Source organism: Corvus hawaiiensis, chromosome 1, assembly GCF_020740725.1.
Source record: "Corvus hawaiiensis isolate bCorHaw1 chromosome 1, bCorHaw1.pri.cur, whole genome shotgun sequence".
Lineage (NCBI taxonomy): Eukaryota > Metazoa > Chordata > Aves > Passeriformes > Corvidae > Corvus > Corvus hawaiiensis.
The window spans coordinates 13,728,178-13,749,348 of NC_063213.1; the positions used below are offsets into that span (position 1 = coordinate 13,728,178).

General features: G+C 36.7%; 1 protein-coding gene across 23 annotated transcripts in view; it reads left to right on the forward strand.

Moving 5' to 3' along the window:
• Positions 1-21,171, forward strand: part of PARD3 (par-3 family cell polarity regulator) — a 450,644-nt gene that overhangs the window by 223,329 nt on the left and 206,144 nt on the right. For 12 of the 23 annotated variants that reach the window (XM_048292146.1, XM_048292221.1, XM_048292304.1 and 9 more), the window contains 5 exons: positions 6,705-6,796; positions 9,554-9,565; positions 9,705-9,788; positions 18,660-18,785; positions 20,145-20,527. In XM_048292146.1, the coding sequence (XP_048148103.1) occupies positions 6,705-6,796; positions 9,554-9,565; positions 9,705-9,788; positions 18,660-18,785; positions 20,145-20,527 (697 nt within the window). The remainder of the gene's footprint in view (positions 1-6,704; positions 6,797-9,553; positions 9,566-9,704; positions 9,789-18,659; positions 18,786-20,144; positions 20,528-21,171) is intronic. The other 11 variants (XM_048290818.1, XM_048292391.1, XM_048290885.1 and 8 more) reach the window with 3 other exon arrangements.

Sequence of the window (21,171 nt, forward strand, 5' to 3'; positions counted from 1 at the left end):
AGATTTGGCCGGTTAATCACAAAGTGAGAACATTAGCACAAAAGCCTGATGCTGGTGTATTTGTGCTAGTTAAGACACAAGAAAATAGGTCTCTTAGGAGCTGTTTCCTATCAAGTCTGATCATACAGAGAGAGAGAGAACCTACTTTATGTTGCAAGACCAAACAAACATTTATGAAGCACAGCTGCCAGGAGACTAATAGTGAATATGTCTGTCCTTCCGTAATCATTACAGAGAAGTACAAGAGACTAAAGGGGGAAGCGTGAAGGGAGGGGCATATTTTAATAGCGTAAGCTTTATTTTATTTGTGTCTTGGCTGAGGAAAAAAATATTTTCTGGAGCTTGTCATTATTGATAATCTGTCCTTTTCTACAGTAAACGCTAAAGCACCTGTTGGGTGTTAGATACTGAGCCTTTCAGTTTGCTATTTACAGGACTTATTTACACTCACTGTGCTAAAATTTAAAAAAATTAAATGCTAGAAAGCAAACAGCCTGGTGTGTGATGCTCCATGGGAAAGTGACTCTCACTTGTGATGCTCACTGAGGCAGTGCTGTCTCCAGCTGGGTCTCAGGCCACACAGCCGTTACTGAGGGACTGAGCTGACTGAATACCATACTCATGTATGGTATTAATAAAAGATACAGAAATAATGTTATCACATTGCATCAGTGTTATATCAGCTCAATAATATCTAAAATTTAAATTAGTCACATTCTTGAAGGAGGAACTAGGAGAAATTGCAAAATGCCAAGAAATAAACTTCTCTCTTTGCTTTTCATTTCATTGAAGTCTGGGCACTGCAAGACTTCCAGAAAAGTTTGGCTTCTTGCAAACTGCCAGCTCAGCAGGTAAACAGCTTTATGTCCATGCAAGTAGTCCTTTCATCATATTAAAATATGCAAACAGTATTGACCTCTTATTTCCTTCGGATGAGTGTGATAAAAGCAATAATTCCTAGGAAAAATTACTTTAAAAAGTTACTTTGTAAAGATGATTACTACAGCAATAGTGACATATCAACGCTTTCCTAATCATTATGGCTCATCTTGCCAGTTTCTTTAGGAGTTGGGAAAATGCACAAAAACTGTAAAGGAGGCCCAGACAGACAGGGCCTATCCTGCCCTTGTGCAGGTACATTTCAGTGTATCTAAATCTGTTTCCACAATCAGTTCTTTCATCTTGGAGCACATATACTGCAGACTGGCAGTTCTGGGTTAATGGTTAGACATGATCTTAGAGGACTCTTCCAGCTGAAGTTCAATGCACAAGAGAGTTGCTGTTTACATTATAGGTGTACTGGTGGTCAGTGGAGCACACCTTGCCAAAGAGTTCTCAAGTGATTTGAAAGCAGAGTTTACTGTCTTTTTACAGTCATTATCACTAAAATATCACTTTCTGAACAATAATGAAACAATTATTATGCCTCCCTGAACTGAAAAAAACCAACCAAACCACCCAAAGCAAACATCTTTACTTCCGTTTTTATTTTCCCAGTTATTGGTAGAATGGAGATATTGCTGTTGAATTAAGAAATGGGATTAAGCGTTCAGAGAAGATAGATTTATACATAACCCTTACAGGCCTTCAGAGCCCACTTCCCATTGTGTCTGCCTGAAGCAGACCATGATCCTCACTCTCTCAGATCAGGCACCTAGAAACAAAGGCTGCACAAATGAAAGATGTAGGAATTTCATACTCAGACTCCCTGGCTGCAACTGAGTTTTCAGTAGAAAATTGTCAAAATACAAGGGAATGTGAATTTCTATTTCTGTTTTGTTTCATGAAAAGTTTATTGAACAGCAGTGATGAGTGGCAGAGAGCTTCTTTGAAGATGACGCTGTGGATTAATCAGAGGCAGGAGCTAATATTTTGGTAATGGAAGTTAAAATTTCCAGTAAGACAGGGAAAGTGTGGCTGGTTTTGAGCTTTGGAAATAACACTAGGCATATTTCACTCTGGAATTTTCTGAGAAAATGTAATTAAAAGATCTGTTTGAGTTCATATATATTGGATAAGGTTCAGTTGGCAAGAGTACTGCTGACATTTCTTAACTCTGCAGATTTTGTAATCCTAGGTGGTGATAGAGAGATTGTCTTCAAAAATAAAAACCCAATTGGCAACTTTTCATATGTATTTCATTAACACTGTGCAGGTGAGCTGTGAAATGGACCTTTATATGTAGAACTGTTAGCACAAATAGTCCATTTTGAGCAGTTAAAATAATTTTTCAGGTTTTGAGTCATTAATTTTATTACAGAACTTAGAAATTTTTTTTAATTATTTTTAGAACAGTGGGAAATTTTACACCGAGCACATCAAGATATAGAGAAGTACATTGGAAGAGGTGCTTTAAATTTTCCTTAGTGCTGTAAAGAGGAAATTATTTTTAAATTATTCTTTTTTCAATTTTGGAAAAAACCATACTGTGTCTTTAGTAGCTGTACATTAAAAACTGTATCTTTTGATATAGCAGATATCAGTGCTTTTATATAGAGAAAAGAAACCTTACAATTTTGGGAGCTTGCTCAAATCAGTTATTTCTGAGAAATATCTGCAGTAATATCCATGTGGGTTTACAGAAACTTTCTTGCTTGTTCTGTTAAATGTCCTTTTCCTTGTTTACCTCATCCAGGTCAAATTTGCCTTTCAGAAGAAAACTGCTTTCCAAATAAAGAAATAATTGCTTGATGCAAAGATTTGCACAGCTAGTTAGTTACTTTTCATAGTAAATCAGAATTTTAAGTCAAATCCCTCTGCAGGTGTCCAATTTTTCTCTCCGTTCACTTCAGTGTAAATCAAAATCTGTGTTATTTTGAGAAGAAAAGAGAGTCTGATTACTGTAATATTAAAGTTTTTTAAAATGGAACATCATACATCTGTTGATTATGGCAGTAGCCCTTTCACTGGGATTATGATTCCTCCTCTAAGCACCTATTTATGGGCACATGCATGTTTCTGATATAGATCTGTCTGCTGTCCAGGAAAAGCCAGACAGAGGCGTGTAGGAGCTGCTGGTTATTAATTGCTTGGATAACTGACAGTCAGTGTGGTTCCAAAACTTGCTGTGTTTATGATTCTCGATACAAAAGCCACAAAATGTAGATGTGATGGTGCCAGAGAGCATCTGTTTTACATAGCTTTTGATTTGCAGTTTCTGATTTGTTATACCCCAATATTGAAAGGTGCATATAGGCAGGAGGCAGCTAAGTTGGCTGTTTGCTTTGACCTGGCTGCACTTGAGGTCAGGCATAGGGATGCTCCTCTCCTTGGCAGAAAAAACCTCTGGACCACCAGGTGGGACAGAAAGAAAGTGTAGTGGTTTGGTCCAAAATACTCATTACTGTTTACCTTCTGTGAGATAAGAATTAGGAGAAACGCACAGCAGGCACCAAACTTGAAAGAATATAAAGAAGTTTATTAACAGACCTAAAAGAGGAAAAAAGAAATCATACCACACCTTCAGAACTCTTCTCCTCCCCTCACCTTTCTCCCTTCTCCCACTGACAATGTAAAAAGACAGCCCTTCAGATGTTCAGTCTGTTTACCACTTACATAATAACCTTGTTCAGTCCATTTAGGAAGAGGAGTCTCTCTTGCCCATGCTATGAAAACATTATCACAACGAGACAGCCACCCGGGTTGGTTCTCTGCTCACATGTGAGTCCCTTCCCCCGACTTGCAGCTTTTCCCACAACTGCTTTCGAGGGTCCACTCTTGAAATTACTGAGGTAAAATTTTAAGGTTGAGCCATTCAGAAACAAAAGTTCTCTTCACCCATCTCTGAGAGCATTTCATCTCTAAGAACAGAGGCCCTCCTCCTTCTCTGGGAGCAAAGGGTCCTCCTCATCTTCATCTCTAGGACTATCTCTGGGAGCATCTCTAGGAACTGAGGTTTTCTCCTTTTCCATTTGGAGCAAAAGTCCTCATCGCTTCCATCTCTCCCTGTTGAAACCTCTCATGAAATTACAGCTGTGTCAGCATCTGCCTATCTCAGCGCAGGTGCTTTTGCTCACAAGTACAAGTTGAACGCTCCACCCCCCCGCCTTCATGAAATTACAATGGGTACTCTGATATATCATAGCTTTACAACAGAATTTCAGCTTTAAGCATCTCCTCTTTCTCTTCCCTCAGGTTTTCAGCTCTTCACAGCACTAAAAGGGTTAATCTCACCTAGGCCTTGCAGCTGGAATTTTGCTTATCGCTGTTGGTCACATGATCTCTGCCGGACACTGGTGCAGTTTCAGCTGAATCTTGGCAGCTCTGGAGAGGGGGAGCCGAGCCGCTCCGGCTGCCCACAGCCCTGCTGGGGGGGGGATTCCGCAGGTGGAACAGGGCTCCAGGATGGCCGTGGCCTGGCCCAGCCTGGCCCGAGCGGGGCCTGGGCTGGGCCCGCTGGCCCCTGCATGGGACCCGCAGCCACCTGTCCCAGCAGCGGAAATGAGACAGAGAGAATCTGCCTCTGAGTTTCCTATTCTTAAGTGTGCATCACAGAGGCGGTCACAACTTTAAGTGGCTTAAAGAATTGTCCCTATTCAAACTGGCCAGCTGATAGGTTCTGTCAGGTCACAGAGGAAGCTGTGAGCACCCCTTTGCAAGAACATCCCTTCCGGGACTATGCTTGCTAACCCATGACAGAAAGGAAACAGAATGTCCAATAAGTTGAGAGGCCTAAGTCTGACCAGACAGGAGGTGGTGGGAACAAGATCAAAGATACCCTCAGGGCTGGGAAGGGTGGAAAGAAGGTTTTGTACAAGGATTTAGCTCAAGTATTGCACAGGGGGCTGTGTCCCAGGAGGGCACTGAAGGCAGTTCTATCAAGAGCAAGCCCAAAGGACTGCTGCAAACACTGACTGGGGCAAGGGGAGTTTTGTTTACAGACTTAAAGTAGTCTGTGAAGAGAAAAGCTTGTGGGGCTAAAAATTGGTGAAGTGTAGGACCCAAGTGTTACTAAATGAATGATGCTTACGTTGCACATACATAGATGTCTGCTAAAATGACACAGCATAAAGCCAGACATTTATTTTTTAGCAGAGGCATATCTACAAATAGATAGGATGTTATTTCAGTCTCTTCTTCCATGTATATATACTTCTTGTATGTTTGCTTGGAAAAACCACACATGAAAAATTTCCAAAAAAACATTGTATTAACAAAGTCATGTTCATCTGTGATGACCTTTTGCCATAAGTGAGATTCAAAATTAGATTTCATCAGCAACTCTGATGAAGAGTTCTGTTTAGACTAGTAATAGCTTCAGTGCGATAAAAATACAAAGTTTCTACAACCACCAGTGTCCCTAACTTCAAACAGGAAACCCATGGCAACAGTGATTTGCAAGCTGCTGTATGAAACAAGGTGGAATGCCTCTTTCCAGTATGAAACAACTCCAAATGTTCTGATTTTCCTTTATAAACCTTTTTGCATGTGACTTTTGAATTCATGGAGTCATGGAGATTTGAGTATTTATTTAATTTTAAAATTTGTTGTAGTGGTACATATAGAACTTCAACTGAAATCAGTAAATACCCAGTTCTAGGCAGGTTCAAGATGCTGGTTATTACTTACCTTGTGCTTAACAGGGAAAATGACGAGGAAGTGCATATTAACACCTCTCAAGACACAGGATCATCAATCTTCCCAGTAGCTTGGCCTCACACAGTGTGCTGCTTTCCTGGGCGCACAAGGCATATCCACAGCCCATGGAAGCCTGATGCATCCAGCCTCCTGCTTTTGCAGTTTCCCTGTGGAAATGTCAGTTGGACATTACCAGCTGTCTCTGCCTGCCTTTAACATCTCTTCAATACTTTAATAAGTTGTCTGACTCTGTGTGCTAAACTCATAAGCTATCACGTATTATTTTGCTGACCTGATGGCTCTGACTCTAGAGTCTGTCTGTGTTTGAAACCTACTGCTCACACTTTGTAATATTTTCTGTTTGATTACATGGGTATTTAAAAGTATAAGCTTCTAATAATTAACATACATATAAGAATGGGTTTAAATCTTCTTACTGGAAGTCCCTGATCTAAATTTGAAAATACTGCATTCACAACTTTGACATTGAAGTTATACGTTTGGTGAATAATGTATGTACTTTTTGGAAAGTGAAATTAAAAATAAAATCAATTGGTTAGCATTAGAGCCTTGCGTAACTCTTTGATGTCAGCCTTTTCTGGCACACTATTAATAAAGGTTTCGATAAAATATTTAAAGAGCTCTTGGTACTTTATGGAATTACAGAAGCTGCATTTTCTTTTACTGTTTTTAAGTCTTTGCAGATGAGCCTCAGCGATCAGCCTTGTGTGTTCAGTCAAGCCCTCAGTAACCTGCCCAGGGAGAACATGGGAGGAGTTTCCCCAAACACTGCTGACCATCAGCTGATTTTGTGCTTTTGCTTGTCAACCTTTTAAAAAAAATGCTGACTGTGATAGTTTCTGTAGCATTGCTTTTATAACTGTAGTAAAATTATGATATAACACTGGTGAAACTATAAATACCATTGCAAAAATGCATAAAGTGACGAAAACCAATTTAGAACAGTTTCAGACAGAAGAGGAAAGATTTTTGTACTTGTGGAAGCATAACATTTTCACTGCATATGTGGTAACCCCAATAATCTGAGGGTGGTAAAATCTCGTTACTAAAATGAGTTAATAAAATTAAATGCAGGTTTAAATAATTTCTTTTCTTTTAATATCTAGGATGAAGATCAAACAGAGGAGGACAACAGCAGAGTTGAGCCTGTTGGACATGCGGACACTGGTTTGGAAAACGCTACCAATTTTTCCCTGGAGTAAGTTACTAGCAGAATATATTGTTTTAACAAGTCTTAAGATTGAACACAGACTGGCACAGTACTCAGAGCAATATGAGTGATTCTGCTCTTAAGAAAGTGGGGTAATCTTTTTTAGGTCATATCATTTTGGTTTTAAACAATGGACCTTTTAAAAATAGATTTTAAACAGTTTAAAATGCCTGTGTTAAAGATGAACATTGAAAACTTGACATTTATAAGTGCTGATGCTACAGTAGATTTTCTGCCTCAAGGAAGATGCTTATTTGATGGAACTTTGAAAACTTGACAGAAGGAATAGGGCCAGTGCTAGTACAAATAGATCAACAGGCAGGAATTTCAAAGGGGAAAATCTTAATTCCAATCACTGGTTCACAGTCTCTTGGAAGATGTGTGGGGGTCACAAGTTGTGTGGTCAAAAGCCTCATACTTTGTGAATGGATCAAAACTGGTGTTTTGTTAGCTCCACCTAATTTAAAAAGACAATCACTAAATGATATTTTATGTCATCAAAAGATACAGCAAACTTGACCTTTTGCATTTCATTGAAAAGAACTGATCCATACCTTGCTATGGAATTAATGAGAAAATATTCCTTCTAGCCTTAAATTAAATCTTTTAAATTGCTGAACGTAAATTTTAAATAAAGTTAAATCTTCTGCTCCTGTTATTTTTGAATTAAATTATGCATTAGGTACAGAGGGTTTAAATGTTAGCTAAAGATCATGGTGACATCTATTAGGCAATAGAACGTGCATTTTACTTGGTTCCATTTACAAATCTGTTACATCGTAAATTCCAAATGCTGTTTCCTAAATAGAATTTGCAGAACTTCTGTCAAATTTAATGCTTCCTGGTGTTGCTTTAAAGTAACTTATTGACTTCTCATCATATGCTACTTCATTTATGTTTTGTTTTGATCTCATACTTCTTTGCATGTTTGTTTCAAGCAGTTGGCCCAAACTTCTGAGAAAATCAGGAAGCCAGATTGAAAGAATCTCTCTTAGGAAGCAATCATTTCCTCTTGTTTACTGTTTTACAGAATTTAACATTTGAATTTGGAAGAGATGACTTTTTTTTTTTTAAAGAAAAAGTATAAGAAAAATGAGTGCAAAGATGTTAAATGTGCATTTTGAACAAATGAAAAATGACCGACTCAAGCACTGGAACAAGCTAAATGGTGTACACTGGATATGAAAACTGAGTGGTTGGGTTTTTTTAAAATTTAAGCTGTGTTTCCACTTACGCAGTTCCAGGTGAATCACAAAGATTTTCATTTGTTCTCTTTCTTAGCCCTTAATTTTCTTCTAAGCTAATAGCAGAGTCAGAAAAAAGTTAATCATAGAGAATCACAGGCCTACCAATAGCAAACAATGTCTTTTAGAGTTCCCTTTGGAGATCAGAGGATCATTTGATCACCTCAAATCCTGTGAGCTGCTTTCACACTAGTTAATGGAAACTTAGCCTTAACATACAGTGAGAAGGAAATGAAGTCAGCCTATACAGAAACTGCACAGGGAACAGTATGAAATGCGGTACTGATCTCAGTCTTTAAACATTGGTCCAGGTCTGAAGAATAACATATTTTTGGTGTTTTGTGTTGTTTAAAAATCAAGGTAAAAATCCAGGCACCGATTACAGCGAATGTAAAGGCTACCTTAAAAATATATTAAAAAACTTTAATGTAGGAGAAATGTAAAACAAAGTGTAACGCAGAATTTGTGTTGACTTCCCAGCCATATGTGGTCTGGGTATTCTCAAACTCCAGATAAAGAGCTGCAAGCTTTCATGATGGGCCACCATATGATCAAGAGCTTATTGAAGGAAGTAGAAAATCTTTTACTGCTATCACAGGGCATTTGTCTTGCTCTTTGCTCCATTTCGAGATTAAATTTTATTTGTACGCTTGTGAGGAATAAGCTTTTCAAAGGTCTGTGTGTGTATATATATAGTGCCAGGAAATATGGAAAAAGTATGTAATACTAGAGAGAGGCATAAGCCACAAATTTAGATTGTGGCTTCTGTTCAGATTTCTCACTTCCAGTTTTACTGAGAAGTTCGGCCTTCATATATTATTTTCTCATTTGTGTATTTATAGCTCTTTATGGTTCATGGGCTGTATTCCACCTTTCCAGATATGGGCATGTTTCAAATGCATTAATAGATTTGGTCTAAATCTATTTCTACAATTTTTGCATGTCTCTTTCTGAACCTGTATTTTCTTCTTCTGCTTTTTTCCTCACTACAGCAAAAATTATAATTGAAAACTAGATGCATGGTTGCTTCAGGGGACGTCTGGTTGGTTTTGAATGTTACAGTTAAATCTTACTTTGGAAACTTTGCTTAGTAACGAGAAGCAGGAATCTTCCAGTAAAAGAAATGGAATTACAATAAAACAGATTAATGTGTTTTAAACCTAGAAGGATTCAGCCAATTAAAAATTTAATAATTCTCATTTGATTATGAGAAAGCTAATGTTAAAATTTAGCATTGGCTCTAAGATAAAAAAGTAAAGCATGCTAGTGCTATGACGAGCTTTTAGGCTTCTGAGAAAAAACTGTGTGTGGCATTTAAGGTATTTCTGCTCAATGGTCAGTTTAACTTTAGAATAAGAAAGAAATAAAGCAGTATGCATACAGTGATGATGGTGAGACCTATTTTTATGTATCCAGCTAAGTTTTAAAAAAAATTCTTTGATTTCTGTTGGTTCTATTAATTGAACTATATTTGATGATTGATCTCCTTTCATGCCATCAGATTAATCTTCAGGTACGTAGTATTCAACAATGCTTTCATCACCATGGCTTGGTTTCTGGAATGGTTTTGTTTTTCTGTGTATGTTTGTGTGGGGTTTTTTGGTTCCTTCACGGTACATGTTCATATTCCCTCATTCGTCATTGTCTCACAGTGATATGGTAAAGCTCGTCGAAGTCTCCAATGACGGCGGGCCTTTGGGAATCCATGTAGTGCCTTTCAGTGCCCGAGGCGGAAGGTAACGTATTGTGTAGGATTTTATTAGCATTGTAATTTGCTGTGCTTTAACTTGGTTGTGTTAATTTTTGTATTGTGTGCCTTTGCCCTCTGTAGAATATTGTCTATTTTTCAAGAGGCAGTCTCACTAATTAAGAAAGGAAGAAATGCAAGTTTACTGACTCTGTGCTTGGAATGGACTCTATAGTTCAAAGGCTCTGCTAAAAAGAAGTTAGAAATGTGTGTTGTAATCGCAGGGGAAATCGAAGGATAAAGATATTTCCTTTTGGACTCCTGAAATTTATAAACTTCTGCCTTAGTTCAGGTGCATATTTGTGCAACATTTCCTTGCTGACTTTTTAAAGCCACAAGTTTCCAAATAACAGGGAGGTCTAAACCAGAGGCATCCTACGCTTGTGCTTGTTTAGAGAGGGGGGGAAAACAATCACCACACATTCAAAATTTCATGTTGTCCCATCTGTTGGGGTTAAAATGAAGTAGCAAAACCAGTTGAAAGATTCTGGTTTGGGGGAAAATGAACCTATTTTACAGGATGAAACTCCTGAAGTTTGATTGTACAGGAAAAAAAACCCCAAATGCGTAGAGAACGTAGTTTACATTAGAAAATACAATGTGGGGGATGTTATTAATAAACAGAATACATGATCTCTAATGCTTCCTTTGCTAATGTAGACTTTTAGTGTTTTGGGTCATTAAGATAATCTCAGAAAAAAAAGCTAAACTTTTGTATTAATTACTGGTGGATTTGAAAGTTTTGAGTACCTTGAAAAATGATAATTCTTCGGCAATATATGCAGATTTCATTTTGGTGTTGCATATTCTAAGTATACACTGTATTTTTTCTCTTTAAGGAAAAGGGGAACAAATATATATCTTAAAAGTAGTTTTGCACATGGAAAGGGGTGTTATGTTCTCATGTCTGTTGTCCCAGTATCAAATTCATTTTTGTAATTAAAAACTGACAAAATAACAAAACTAACTTGCTATACAAGTGTATCTCTCAAATATTACTATGATATTTTCAGAAATACAGGAGTATTTTAGGTATTTTTCCTTCTATACCTAATATCTTAATGGGATTTTAAACACAGTATAAGAGCTTTATTTGCAGTTGTTACTTAAAACCCAGTTCTTTCAAGGTCATATTGACAAGTATTATGAGAAAATGTAATTATTTTTTTACTTTAAGGCTACTTTTTCTGGAGACTACAAGTATTAAGAGCAAGCTTCTGTTAAGTGATGAATTCTTCTCTTCATAATCTGAAATTCAGTAAATTCAGTGTGAGCATGAGTGAACAGTACTTCAAACAGAAGTAAATCCCATAGAGTTAGAAATGGTTGAAATGTTCACACTGTTATCTGGGATTTAGACAGTGTGAAGGCCAAGGAAAAGATCAGTTTAAGAATGTTGGCTGCCTACTAAGTACTTGTTTAATAAAACTGATGTTAAAATATATATTTTGACATTTTGAATAAGAATTTTAACTCAAGTAAAATTTGCTTCCAAACTGTTATTGTGGTTGTCAAGTCTGAGGCAAAGCTTAAACTGTTTATACACAATGAGACCATTTTCAATGAAAAAGCCATAAACACAGGAATAAAATACATAATTTTTTAAAAAAGAATTCTAACTGTCGTGAAGAATTATATGATAAAGTTTTACTATAGGAAAGCCAGTTTTAAATATAGATGTTTCAAATCAGGACATACCAGAAAAGCAAATTCTTTTAAAAGGGAAATAATTTTTATATTAAAATGTATCATCTTTTTCTTCATAATACTCAACTCACTTCATTGAAGAATGGAGGATATGTGTAATTGCTGAGTTTTTTTGACCATCCACAAAATAATCTGCTGAAGAGGGGAGACACTTGGTTCCATGTTTTGAAGGTGCAGAGGAGCAGAGTTGGGGAGGATCTAGAATATTTCCAAAACATTTCTCCCATGGTGTGAAAGAAAAGCAGAGTTCATTGGTTGGGATGGATTCTAAGCACTTGTGCTGCTGCTTTCCTGTCTGTATGCCCACCTCTGCATGCTTTCAGTGAGGACAAGCACATTATCTCCAGCTGCCTCCAGTGTGGGCAAAGAAAGGAACACACCCAGCTTCAGGTTGGAAGCAGTTGGTGGGGGTTTGGTTAGTTTTTTTTCCCCCTCCTGGTTTCCCACTACTTTTGAGCAGATAAGACACGCTTGTTTCTCCTTTTGCTAGATTGAGAGGGAGAGCAGATGCATGGCAGGGATCTTCTGCTTCTTACTTATTTCTCACTGTAGCTCAGGGCTGCTCTTTGTTCCTCCTCTGGCTGCAAAAAATAATTCCCCCTGCTACAATCAACTAACTTACCTGAGCAGGGAATCTGCTCAGTAGGAACCTAAGTATACGAAACCAAACATAGGACTGAGTAAAGACTTTGAGGGATGTCCAAAAAGAAAAGATCTACTGTGTCATGTAGATTAGTCCGTTGTCCCATAGTTGTTTTATATTTGCTTGCTGTTCAGTTCCAGTTACGCTTTTTTTGTAAGTTCCTTTCTTTTGCTTTTGAAAATGTTACTCAATAGGCAATGGTTATTAAATCAATACTTGAAAGAATGTAAAAGCTCATTATGCAATTTACCTTTTTTCCCCTATGCAATAAGCAGGAGTATTCTCCCACCAAGAAATCTAAACCAAAAAATCCCTCCCCAAGGAAACATTTCAAACCTCTAAAAATTATGAGCCATAACTATGTTCTTTATTTCTATTGAGAAAATACTTGACTTTTTCATGGTGTTTTGAGGGTTTGGAATAAGTGTCTCTTGAGTACTGGCTTTTGATCTGGAACAAAATCTGTAAAGGTCTCTGGCATATCTGTATAGATGCTACCAATTATTTCTGTTCCCAGTAAAACTGAGACTATTTTTTTTAATGAAGAAAAAAACATAAATCTGTATTTCTCTGGGAAAAGTACTATTGATTTGTAAAGACATGGTGAAACTTTATTCTATGTATATGTTTCCTTATCATCCTTCTGGTTTTGCCTCTAGAAATGTTATCATTCCTTTATTGGCCTATTTGATCCTATGCTTTTGTTAACAGACATTGTTCACCTTGTCAAAAGAGAGGAGGGTATACATATTCATCACCTTATGGTTTTGCATTTTTAAGGATAAAAGTTTTGTTTGCAAACCTGCTGGCACATTTTTGAAATGGCGTAGATGCAGTACTGAGCAGAATAGGAGGCATGAAAATGAAAGTAGAATGAAGGACAGAAGAGAATGCGAGTAGCAAAGTGTTTAAGTAAGAGTAGAACAAAGAGGAAATGAATGAGGGGAAAATGTGAAAGGAAAGAAAATTCTAAATCTGTGCAAAATTGCCTTAGCAGCAATCCTTCCTTCTTATTAGGTGCTCAGAGACAGGAGCAAACAGTCCCTTAAGAACTGGATTTGAGCAGCCTGGCTGATGCAGGATGTTATATTGATGTTTAACTGGGGATGCACTGAGTTCTCTGCAAGCTCAACAGTAATTATAGCATAATTTACCATTATATTGCCTCTTCTACTTTTAAGAGCCTTTGAAATCTTCTCAAGCTCTATACCCCAGCTGCTCTTCTAAAATCCTGCCATGTCTGTCTTTGGAAAGAGATTCAATTGACACAAGGAATATATGAGAGAACATCAGAAATCTCTGTGAATAATGATATGGAAGTTAGAGTCCCATAGTCCCAAGACTACTCTGAGGTCTACTTAGTAAAGCAGAACCGAAAAGGATTTGGATATTCATCTGAAAACACCGCAATTAACATCCACTAATAAGTATCAGACATGTTACTTTGATACAAACAGGTATGCACAGCTCTGCCAGCTTTTCTTCCTATTGAAGTATGCCACAAAATCCATGATTAACTGTACATCTAAAACCTGCAGCTAAAAATATTTAATCTGTGTTTTTTGTTATATATCCTAAATGTCATAAAATATTAGGAAGTCTCAGAAGAATGGAAGAAAAAAAGAGACTGAATTTTTGTCAGTTTAAATGACAAATCTAACAGATTTTGTTAAAAAGAAAGAAAAACCTCAAATGAAGGTGGGCATTAAAACATACACAGACCCTAATTACCCTTACTAGACATCTAGAAGTTTGAAATTTTTTTATACTCTTTCTATTCTTTTTTTTTTTTCCCTTTTATTGGAAATATCCTTCATTTTTTAGAGTTTATAAATCATCTCGTGTCACTGTAAAAATTTTACTCTTTTACTCAAGGTACAAAGAAAACTTAAGTAATATCTAATGGCCATTGTCTATACTGAGAGTCCATAATATTGCCTTCAAGGTGCCTCTCAGATCATACTCTGTTTGATCAGGTAGGAGGTATGTGCTGTCTGCCTCTGCATTTATTCTGCTCCTGCATTTCCAGCCTTTTAAGTCTCAAAGGTAGCCGTGGCTTTCAAAAACATATGTATGGGGAAAAAATTCTCTGTGGAGTGAATGTACCATTCACTCACTCTTGTATCTGAACTCAAACTGTCTGATCGCAGCCTTTAAAAAGTTTTATAAGCATGATTTGAAGTATTACTCAAGCTGAAAAGCTGAGGAGTGGTTACCAAAGATTGGGAACTGGTCTGGGCTTCGTGCATGAAATTTAAATGCCTCCACAGCAGTGCTGTGATATCAATATTGGGTAAAGAAGTTTATGTGCAATTTAGTATTGAGTAGCCACAATAATTTAACTTGAACAAACAAGCTGACTTGCCTACTCTGACCTCTGAATCTAAGAATTTTATACTGTGTTTATGTTCTTGCAGAACTTCTCAGAGATCTTTCATTGCATGAAACTGCTGCACATCAGCTTTTCAATCAATCCTTATTTTTGTACCTTAATCTAGTTTTTGCCTTTTCATGTTAGTGACTTTACGTAAACATCTAAATTGAATATTTTCTGTTCTGTCTGATTTGATTACATTACAGTTAGCTTGTAGGTAAATAGATAAATAACTTCAATGTGTACGTACAATGGGCCATGATGGCCGAATCATATTCTAGATGCTCAATGTCAGTTTTTATTTTTACTTACACTGTCAGTTTTTATTAAGACAAGTTATCATCATTTCCATACATCTGGATGGCACGTGGAGAGTTCACATTTCACGAACTACCCCAACTAAGTCAGGTGATTTAGATGTCAATAAAAAATTCACTGCTTATTTCCAGTTTTATCATTGGTTGTAATTTATACTGAGAACTGAAATGTTAACACATGTAGCTGAGTTTATTTTAATAGTATAATTAGAGTAATGAACCTTGTGGAAATACAGTGGTGCAAATGCTAATATAATCTCAGCTGCTTACATTCTCAATTAGGTATTTAAAACAAATACAAAGATTGAGCTCTGTGCTTTGGCAGTTTCCGTTCTGTTCCCGTGTCAGCTAATGTTAGTCTAAAACAGCACAGGTACCAAATTTCTAGTTCTAATTATTGTTTCAACAGGATTGTAGACTTGCAGTGTGTTTTGCAAAAGTTCACATGGTATTTAATCACATTTTTGAAAAAGAGTTTAAAAGATTTATAATGGAAAAATTTATGTTAGAAACTGTGTTGACTTACTTTAACTGGACAAAATTAAGCAAATTCAAATGCACCCATACATTTGTTTGCTACATGGTTGTGCTCAAAAAAAAGGTATATACTAACTTTAGTACTTTATACTAGATGAGTTTAGATGCTTTCAAAATTTATGTCTTCCTAATGTAGGAAGCATAATATTGAAGCTGTAGTAGAGTTCTACTTAGCATGATTAATGATGGTGGCATATGGCAGGGAAAAAAAATCCAATTTGTTTTTAGGTTACTGCGTATTTGCAATATCAGGTCTACTGTTTATCTCCAGCTGATGCAACAACAAACATGAATTCACATAAAGTCTTTTTCAGAGTCACATTCTTACATCTAACCATAATACGCTGAAGAAATGCTGTAGGAAATTGGTAGGCTTTTGTTAATTTTTGAAGAACATACATTTTCTGGAATTCTAGTTTTCTCTGCTATGCAAACCCCCATTCTGGAAGTTGTTTCTGGAATTGTGTCTAAAGGGATCTTTTGTGCCATGTGTTTATACAAAAAATTAAATTAATTAAAAGGCACTGTGAGGATCCTGGTTTCAGGTTTGACTCAGTCTGTTCATCCAGCCTGGAATTTGCTCTCAGTGACTTTAGCTTTATATGGCTTGGTTAACCTAGCTCTAACATTTGTTAAAAAGCAAAATCCTCACGAGCGCCATATGCTGTGTTAGAGATGAGCAGTCTTGCATTAGCAGAACTTGTAGCCTTTGTTTAATGAGATTATTTACAATTTTGACTGGTAGTTTGTTTATCTGTTACATTATTTTCTTATTGGTTAGGATTAGTAATATTTTTACTAGATTTGAGAGCCTAAGCGGAATAAATTTAAGAAATGTCAAATCATGCATAAAGGTGCATCTTACATTAATAATTTAATATAAATTCAGAATGTGAGGCAGTAGAAAGCAACATTTCAAGAAAAATGTCGAAACTATTGATAGACCAATTACTTTGTTATCATAAGTACATGGAGACATTGGGATGAAATAACCACATTATTTTGTGTAGGCATTGTCATTGTATTAACTTAGATTGTTGTACTTTGTGTAGATACTGTTTTGATATTTCGATATTTTTGATATTTAACCATATAAACCAAACACCTGTTGTTGTGACTGTGTATGCCCTTGTGCAAGCATTGCATGCATATCCAAATTCTGAATTGTCTTTGGACATTGCAGAGGAGTACACCTGCATCAAGGAGCTGTTGGGCATCAAGTGAAAGACAAGGAAGAGTAGATAAAATTCCTTCCTCTCCCCCTCAAATATTTTGTTGGTTTTCTCTTAAATGTAGCATTCCCTATTTAAATTTGCTTTGCCTATCTCTTCCCCATTTGGAGTTGTCCTCTTCAGTAGCTTCACTTTGTGGCTCAAAGACAGTCTCCCCAAAAGAAATTCATCAACTCACAAGTGAAAAAATCACAGACTTGTTTCCTAACACATCAGTTTTCTGTCTCAAAACCATAATTCTGATAAAAATAATGTAGTGAAGGCATACAAGTATTTTTCCTTTTTACTAATAATATAACTGTTAGTTTGGTTATTTGTTGCAACTATCAAACCCTCTATAATTTCTTTATTTATCGGTTTTAAAAATCTGAGATTGCCTTCAAAACTTTTTTAGTGAACAGAAGGAAAAAAGGGACTCAATCAATATTTTAAAGTTTGTTTTGTTTTACTTCCTGTGACTACATACCCTAATAATGATCAGAAAATTGTAGAACACTAAATGGAGCACAACATGGTCATTAGGTTAGTGTGCCGCTGTTGTGGACTTGTAGAGTTTTTGTCATGCAAATGTCTGACTCAAGCTTCAGTTGGTGATTTGTGTTGTCAGAATGCTTGATGTTGTTTTTCTCCTCACAGTTTGCTTACATGTTTAGCTCCTTTCAACATCATATCTTAATATCTCTAGGTGGTTCCAAAATGGAAATACCACAAGGATCGTTTCTCCTACTCCTTCACCTGCCTTGTAGGAGAAAATGTATGACTGTTCTGTAAAAAAAAAATGTATTCTTTTCATATGCTGGCAATAAATTGGTAAATGAAGAATTTAAAGTGGAAGAAATAAGTTAATTTTGCTTTTCTGACCCCTTTGATGAAGTGCTCAAGTGCGTATATAACTTTTGAGCACATGGGGAGTCCTCTTAAGCACCACTGACTGCTCATTTACTTTGAGGTATTATGTGTGAATGGAAGTGCTGTGATCACTGAGAGTTTTTTGCTTAAAAGACACGTGTGGTCTTGCAATTCCTGCTACATGACCAAGTATTTTCCATGCCATGCCTTGAAATGAATTCTGAAATAAGTAATGCTGTTGGCTTGGATGATGTGAATTTGACCCACTGATACATTCTGAGGGATTTCAGTGTAAAGCTCATCTTTTTTAAAAAAAAAAAAATCAAGTGCAGTGTCAATGCAAGATTAATCCTGAAGATTGAGTCCTCCTTCGGGTATAGAGTTCAGGTATAGAAACATCACTGACTTTGCATACCATCCTGCCAGTACCTCAGAAGTCCATTCTTCAGGATCCTTTTCATAATTTCAGATTGAATATTTGTTCACCTTTTCTATCTAAAAATGTCCTTAAGATGACACTGTGAGTAAGCACGAGGCAGAGGGGACTAGTTCATTGCACAGAGGCTATCAAATGGAAATTGTCTTCAGCTAATTAATTTAAGATTCTGAATTAAAAAATAGCATTTAAATTTTTTATTTCCTCTTTTCTCTTTTAATAAGAAATGTGAAGATTTAAAACCAAAAGCATTTGGTTTGCATGCAATTCTTGAATTCTCTATCCATCCCCTCATTACAGGCTGCTTATTACATGAGATGACCCCATCTTGTTTCACTTGTACAGAAGGAGTAGTGAAGGCTGTGGCATTCTCTGCTAATTCAGGAATTCGAGTTTTAAGTTGAACCTATTCAGCTTCAGTTAACTAACAGAAAAGATGTCTTTTCTCTGATGTGTGGTGGTTCTTGGAGACTTTGCTGCTTAGAAATCTTGGCCTTTTGCAAGAATGGATGTGCTATCATTACACACACAAGCCTGTTCATTCTTATTTTGACTTGTTTGACTCACCTAGGCTTTCTGTTTTATGGAAAAGGGATAATAAATCAGGTAATTCTTGAGGCTATTTGAAATGGTGGTATCCTACTTCAAGGTAAAGATGGTTTAAAATACAGTTTCTGTAGTGATTATGATAAAATATTAAATCAATAAGATTTTCTATGTTGCAAATTAGTCAGATTGTAATAATTTGTAATCTTAATGTTCCAGAACCCTGGGGCTGCTGGTGAAGCGATTGGAGAAGGGTGGAAAAGCTGAACAAGAAAACCTTTTCCGTGAGAATGATTGTATTGTCAGGATTAATGATGGAGACCTGCGGAACAGGAGATTTGAACAGTAAGTGTTCTTACCACACATTACATTGCATTATTTGATCTTTAACACTGCACCTTGGAATAATTTGAGGAAGGTAAAAAAAAAACCTCTAAGCTTGCCTTTCTAATAAAGAAAAGGTGCACTAAGGGACATGAGTATTTTTATATAGCCAAACTAAAAAAAAAATCAGGATAATTATTGTCATTAGAGTATATGCAATACTTGTTTGTTTTGTACATGATAGATTTTTTGCTTCTTATATTGGTAAGCTGGTTTTTTTTTAAATTCCCCTATGACTTTTGCATACTTGCAATTCACCATGTTCAATATAAATGGACAACTTGAAGACTGTATTTTTAACATTGTAAAAAGATGTGGTTTTTTGTTTGTGTTAGAACTAAAGATACTGTATGCGCAGAAACTTCGTGGAGAAGTTTGAGAGATAAATATTTGCTTAGTGGTTGTCTGGACTTGGTAGAATCTCTAAATGGTGAATCAGAGACTTTTAAGAGGAAAATTAGATTGTAGTTCACACACAAGGGAAATAAAAGAATAGAAAAGAGGTATGCAGATAATGAGTGATTTCATGGATGATAATATTGTTCTGAACTCTGTAACATGCTGAGGGCCAAATATCATTTGTTCTGATCATCTTATACTTAATATATATTTGGAATGTGGTTTTATTTGACTCTAACCTGAATTGAAACATAACCCTATACCGTATCGTTGAAAGCAGCTTGTCTCTGCTTGTTCTAAGGTTCTGAATCACAATTTGTAAGGTCTGTGAAGAGACTTGTTGACTTTGTATACTTTGGATCATGACCTTGAGCCCAGTGTCTGTCTGTACAGGATTAAGCAATTTTTCCCTATTTCTTAATGTTGTATTCGGATAGACTAGCGACTTTACAAAAATTGATGTGTAAGCTAGACTAGTTGCAAAACTGCATATAATCAGAAAATTGTGGAATACATAGAATTTTTATAAATAGTAATTTTCCTTCTAATAATTCTGTTGTCACTGCAGTAACAGTTATCACAATTATTGCAATTAGCAAGTTTCAAAACAAAAGGACACTGCAGTCCTGCTATAGAACTGTCTTCATTTCAAGACTGTGATTAAAATTTTTGCTTTTCTGAGTTCAGTATTTGCTACATTAGTTGTTAAGCATATTTAACCATAGTGTTGCCCTAAAGCAGTAAACCTTAGCGAAAAGCAGACCAAATGGGCTAGTGAACAGATTCAAGTTTTATGGTTTATGCTTGAGTGCAATGTGTCTGTCAGCTCGTGTTGCTTAATTAACATTAGTAATTATGCTTATAATGTCTCATAGTCTGCCAGTCCTAATTTGCTAATTTTCTGTTCATTTTAAAACCTAGAGCACAGCATATGTTTCGCCAAGCCATGCGTACGCCGTTCATTTGGTTCCACGTGGTCCCCGCGGCGAATAAAGAGCAGTACGAGCAGTTGTCCCAGAGCGAGAAGAACATGTACTACTCCAGCCGGTTCAGCCCTGATTCCCAGTATGCTGATGGGAAAAGTATTAACAATTCTGGACTTCACACATTACAAAGAATGTCTAGAGCGGGTAACCAGTCCGATCAGACAGACTCCTACTCGCAGCTACCTCATAGTGTGAATTCATCAGGGAAACCACCCTCTGGCCTGGTACCATCACCTCAGAAAGTTCTCACCTCCACTGCAAACAGTGGCTATAACACCAAAAAGATAGGGAAGAGGCTCAGTATACAGCTAAGAAAAGGTAAGGCACTAGTGAGCTCCTCATACAGCATGAGGTGTGTGTGTAGGGTATGTATGTGTGCCCAGTGCCACTGTCCTGGGCAGGATGGCTGGCAGGGGCATGGGGAATGCAGTGGGTTGATTTTTGAAGCCAGGGCACTGAGCTGTCCCTGACAGCAGGCCCAGGAGACCCACCCTGTATTCAGTGTGGGCAGCATGCTTGCAAAAGGCTATTTTGAGGAGTGCCTTAACATTGTTTTCTGTTTCTCAGCTAATAAAGTAGTGTGCAGTAAATGCCTCAAATTCTGTTGGCTAAGACCCAGGGAGTGGTGAACTATTTAATATAAACAACTAAGCTAAAATGGCCCATGTTCTGCACTTTACAGTTATGACTTTTCAAATTGAATTTTGCCTTTAGGTTTTAGGAGTGTTTTGGATCCAGTTGGTAAATTGGATATTCTAATTTCCAGCTAAAGCTTTCATTTTTTTCCACTGAGATGTTAAAACCTTTGGTTGAGATGTAATGTGGTATTTCCTGTCTTGGTCCTTATGCTAATATAATTCGAATGGGGGCAAGAGACACTATTTAAAGTAGTGTGTGCTTATCTCAACATCTGTGTTATATGTGCACATGTAGATGCATTGGTACATCCATGAAATTTTTAT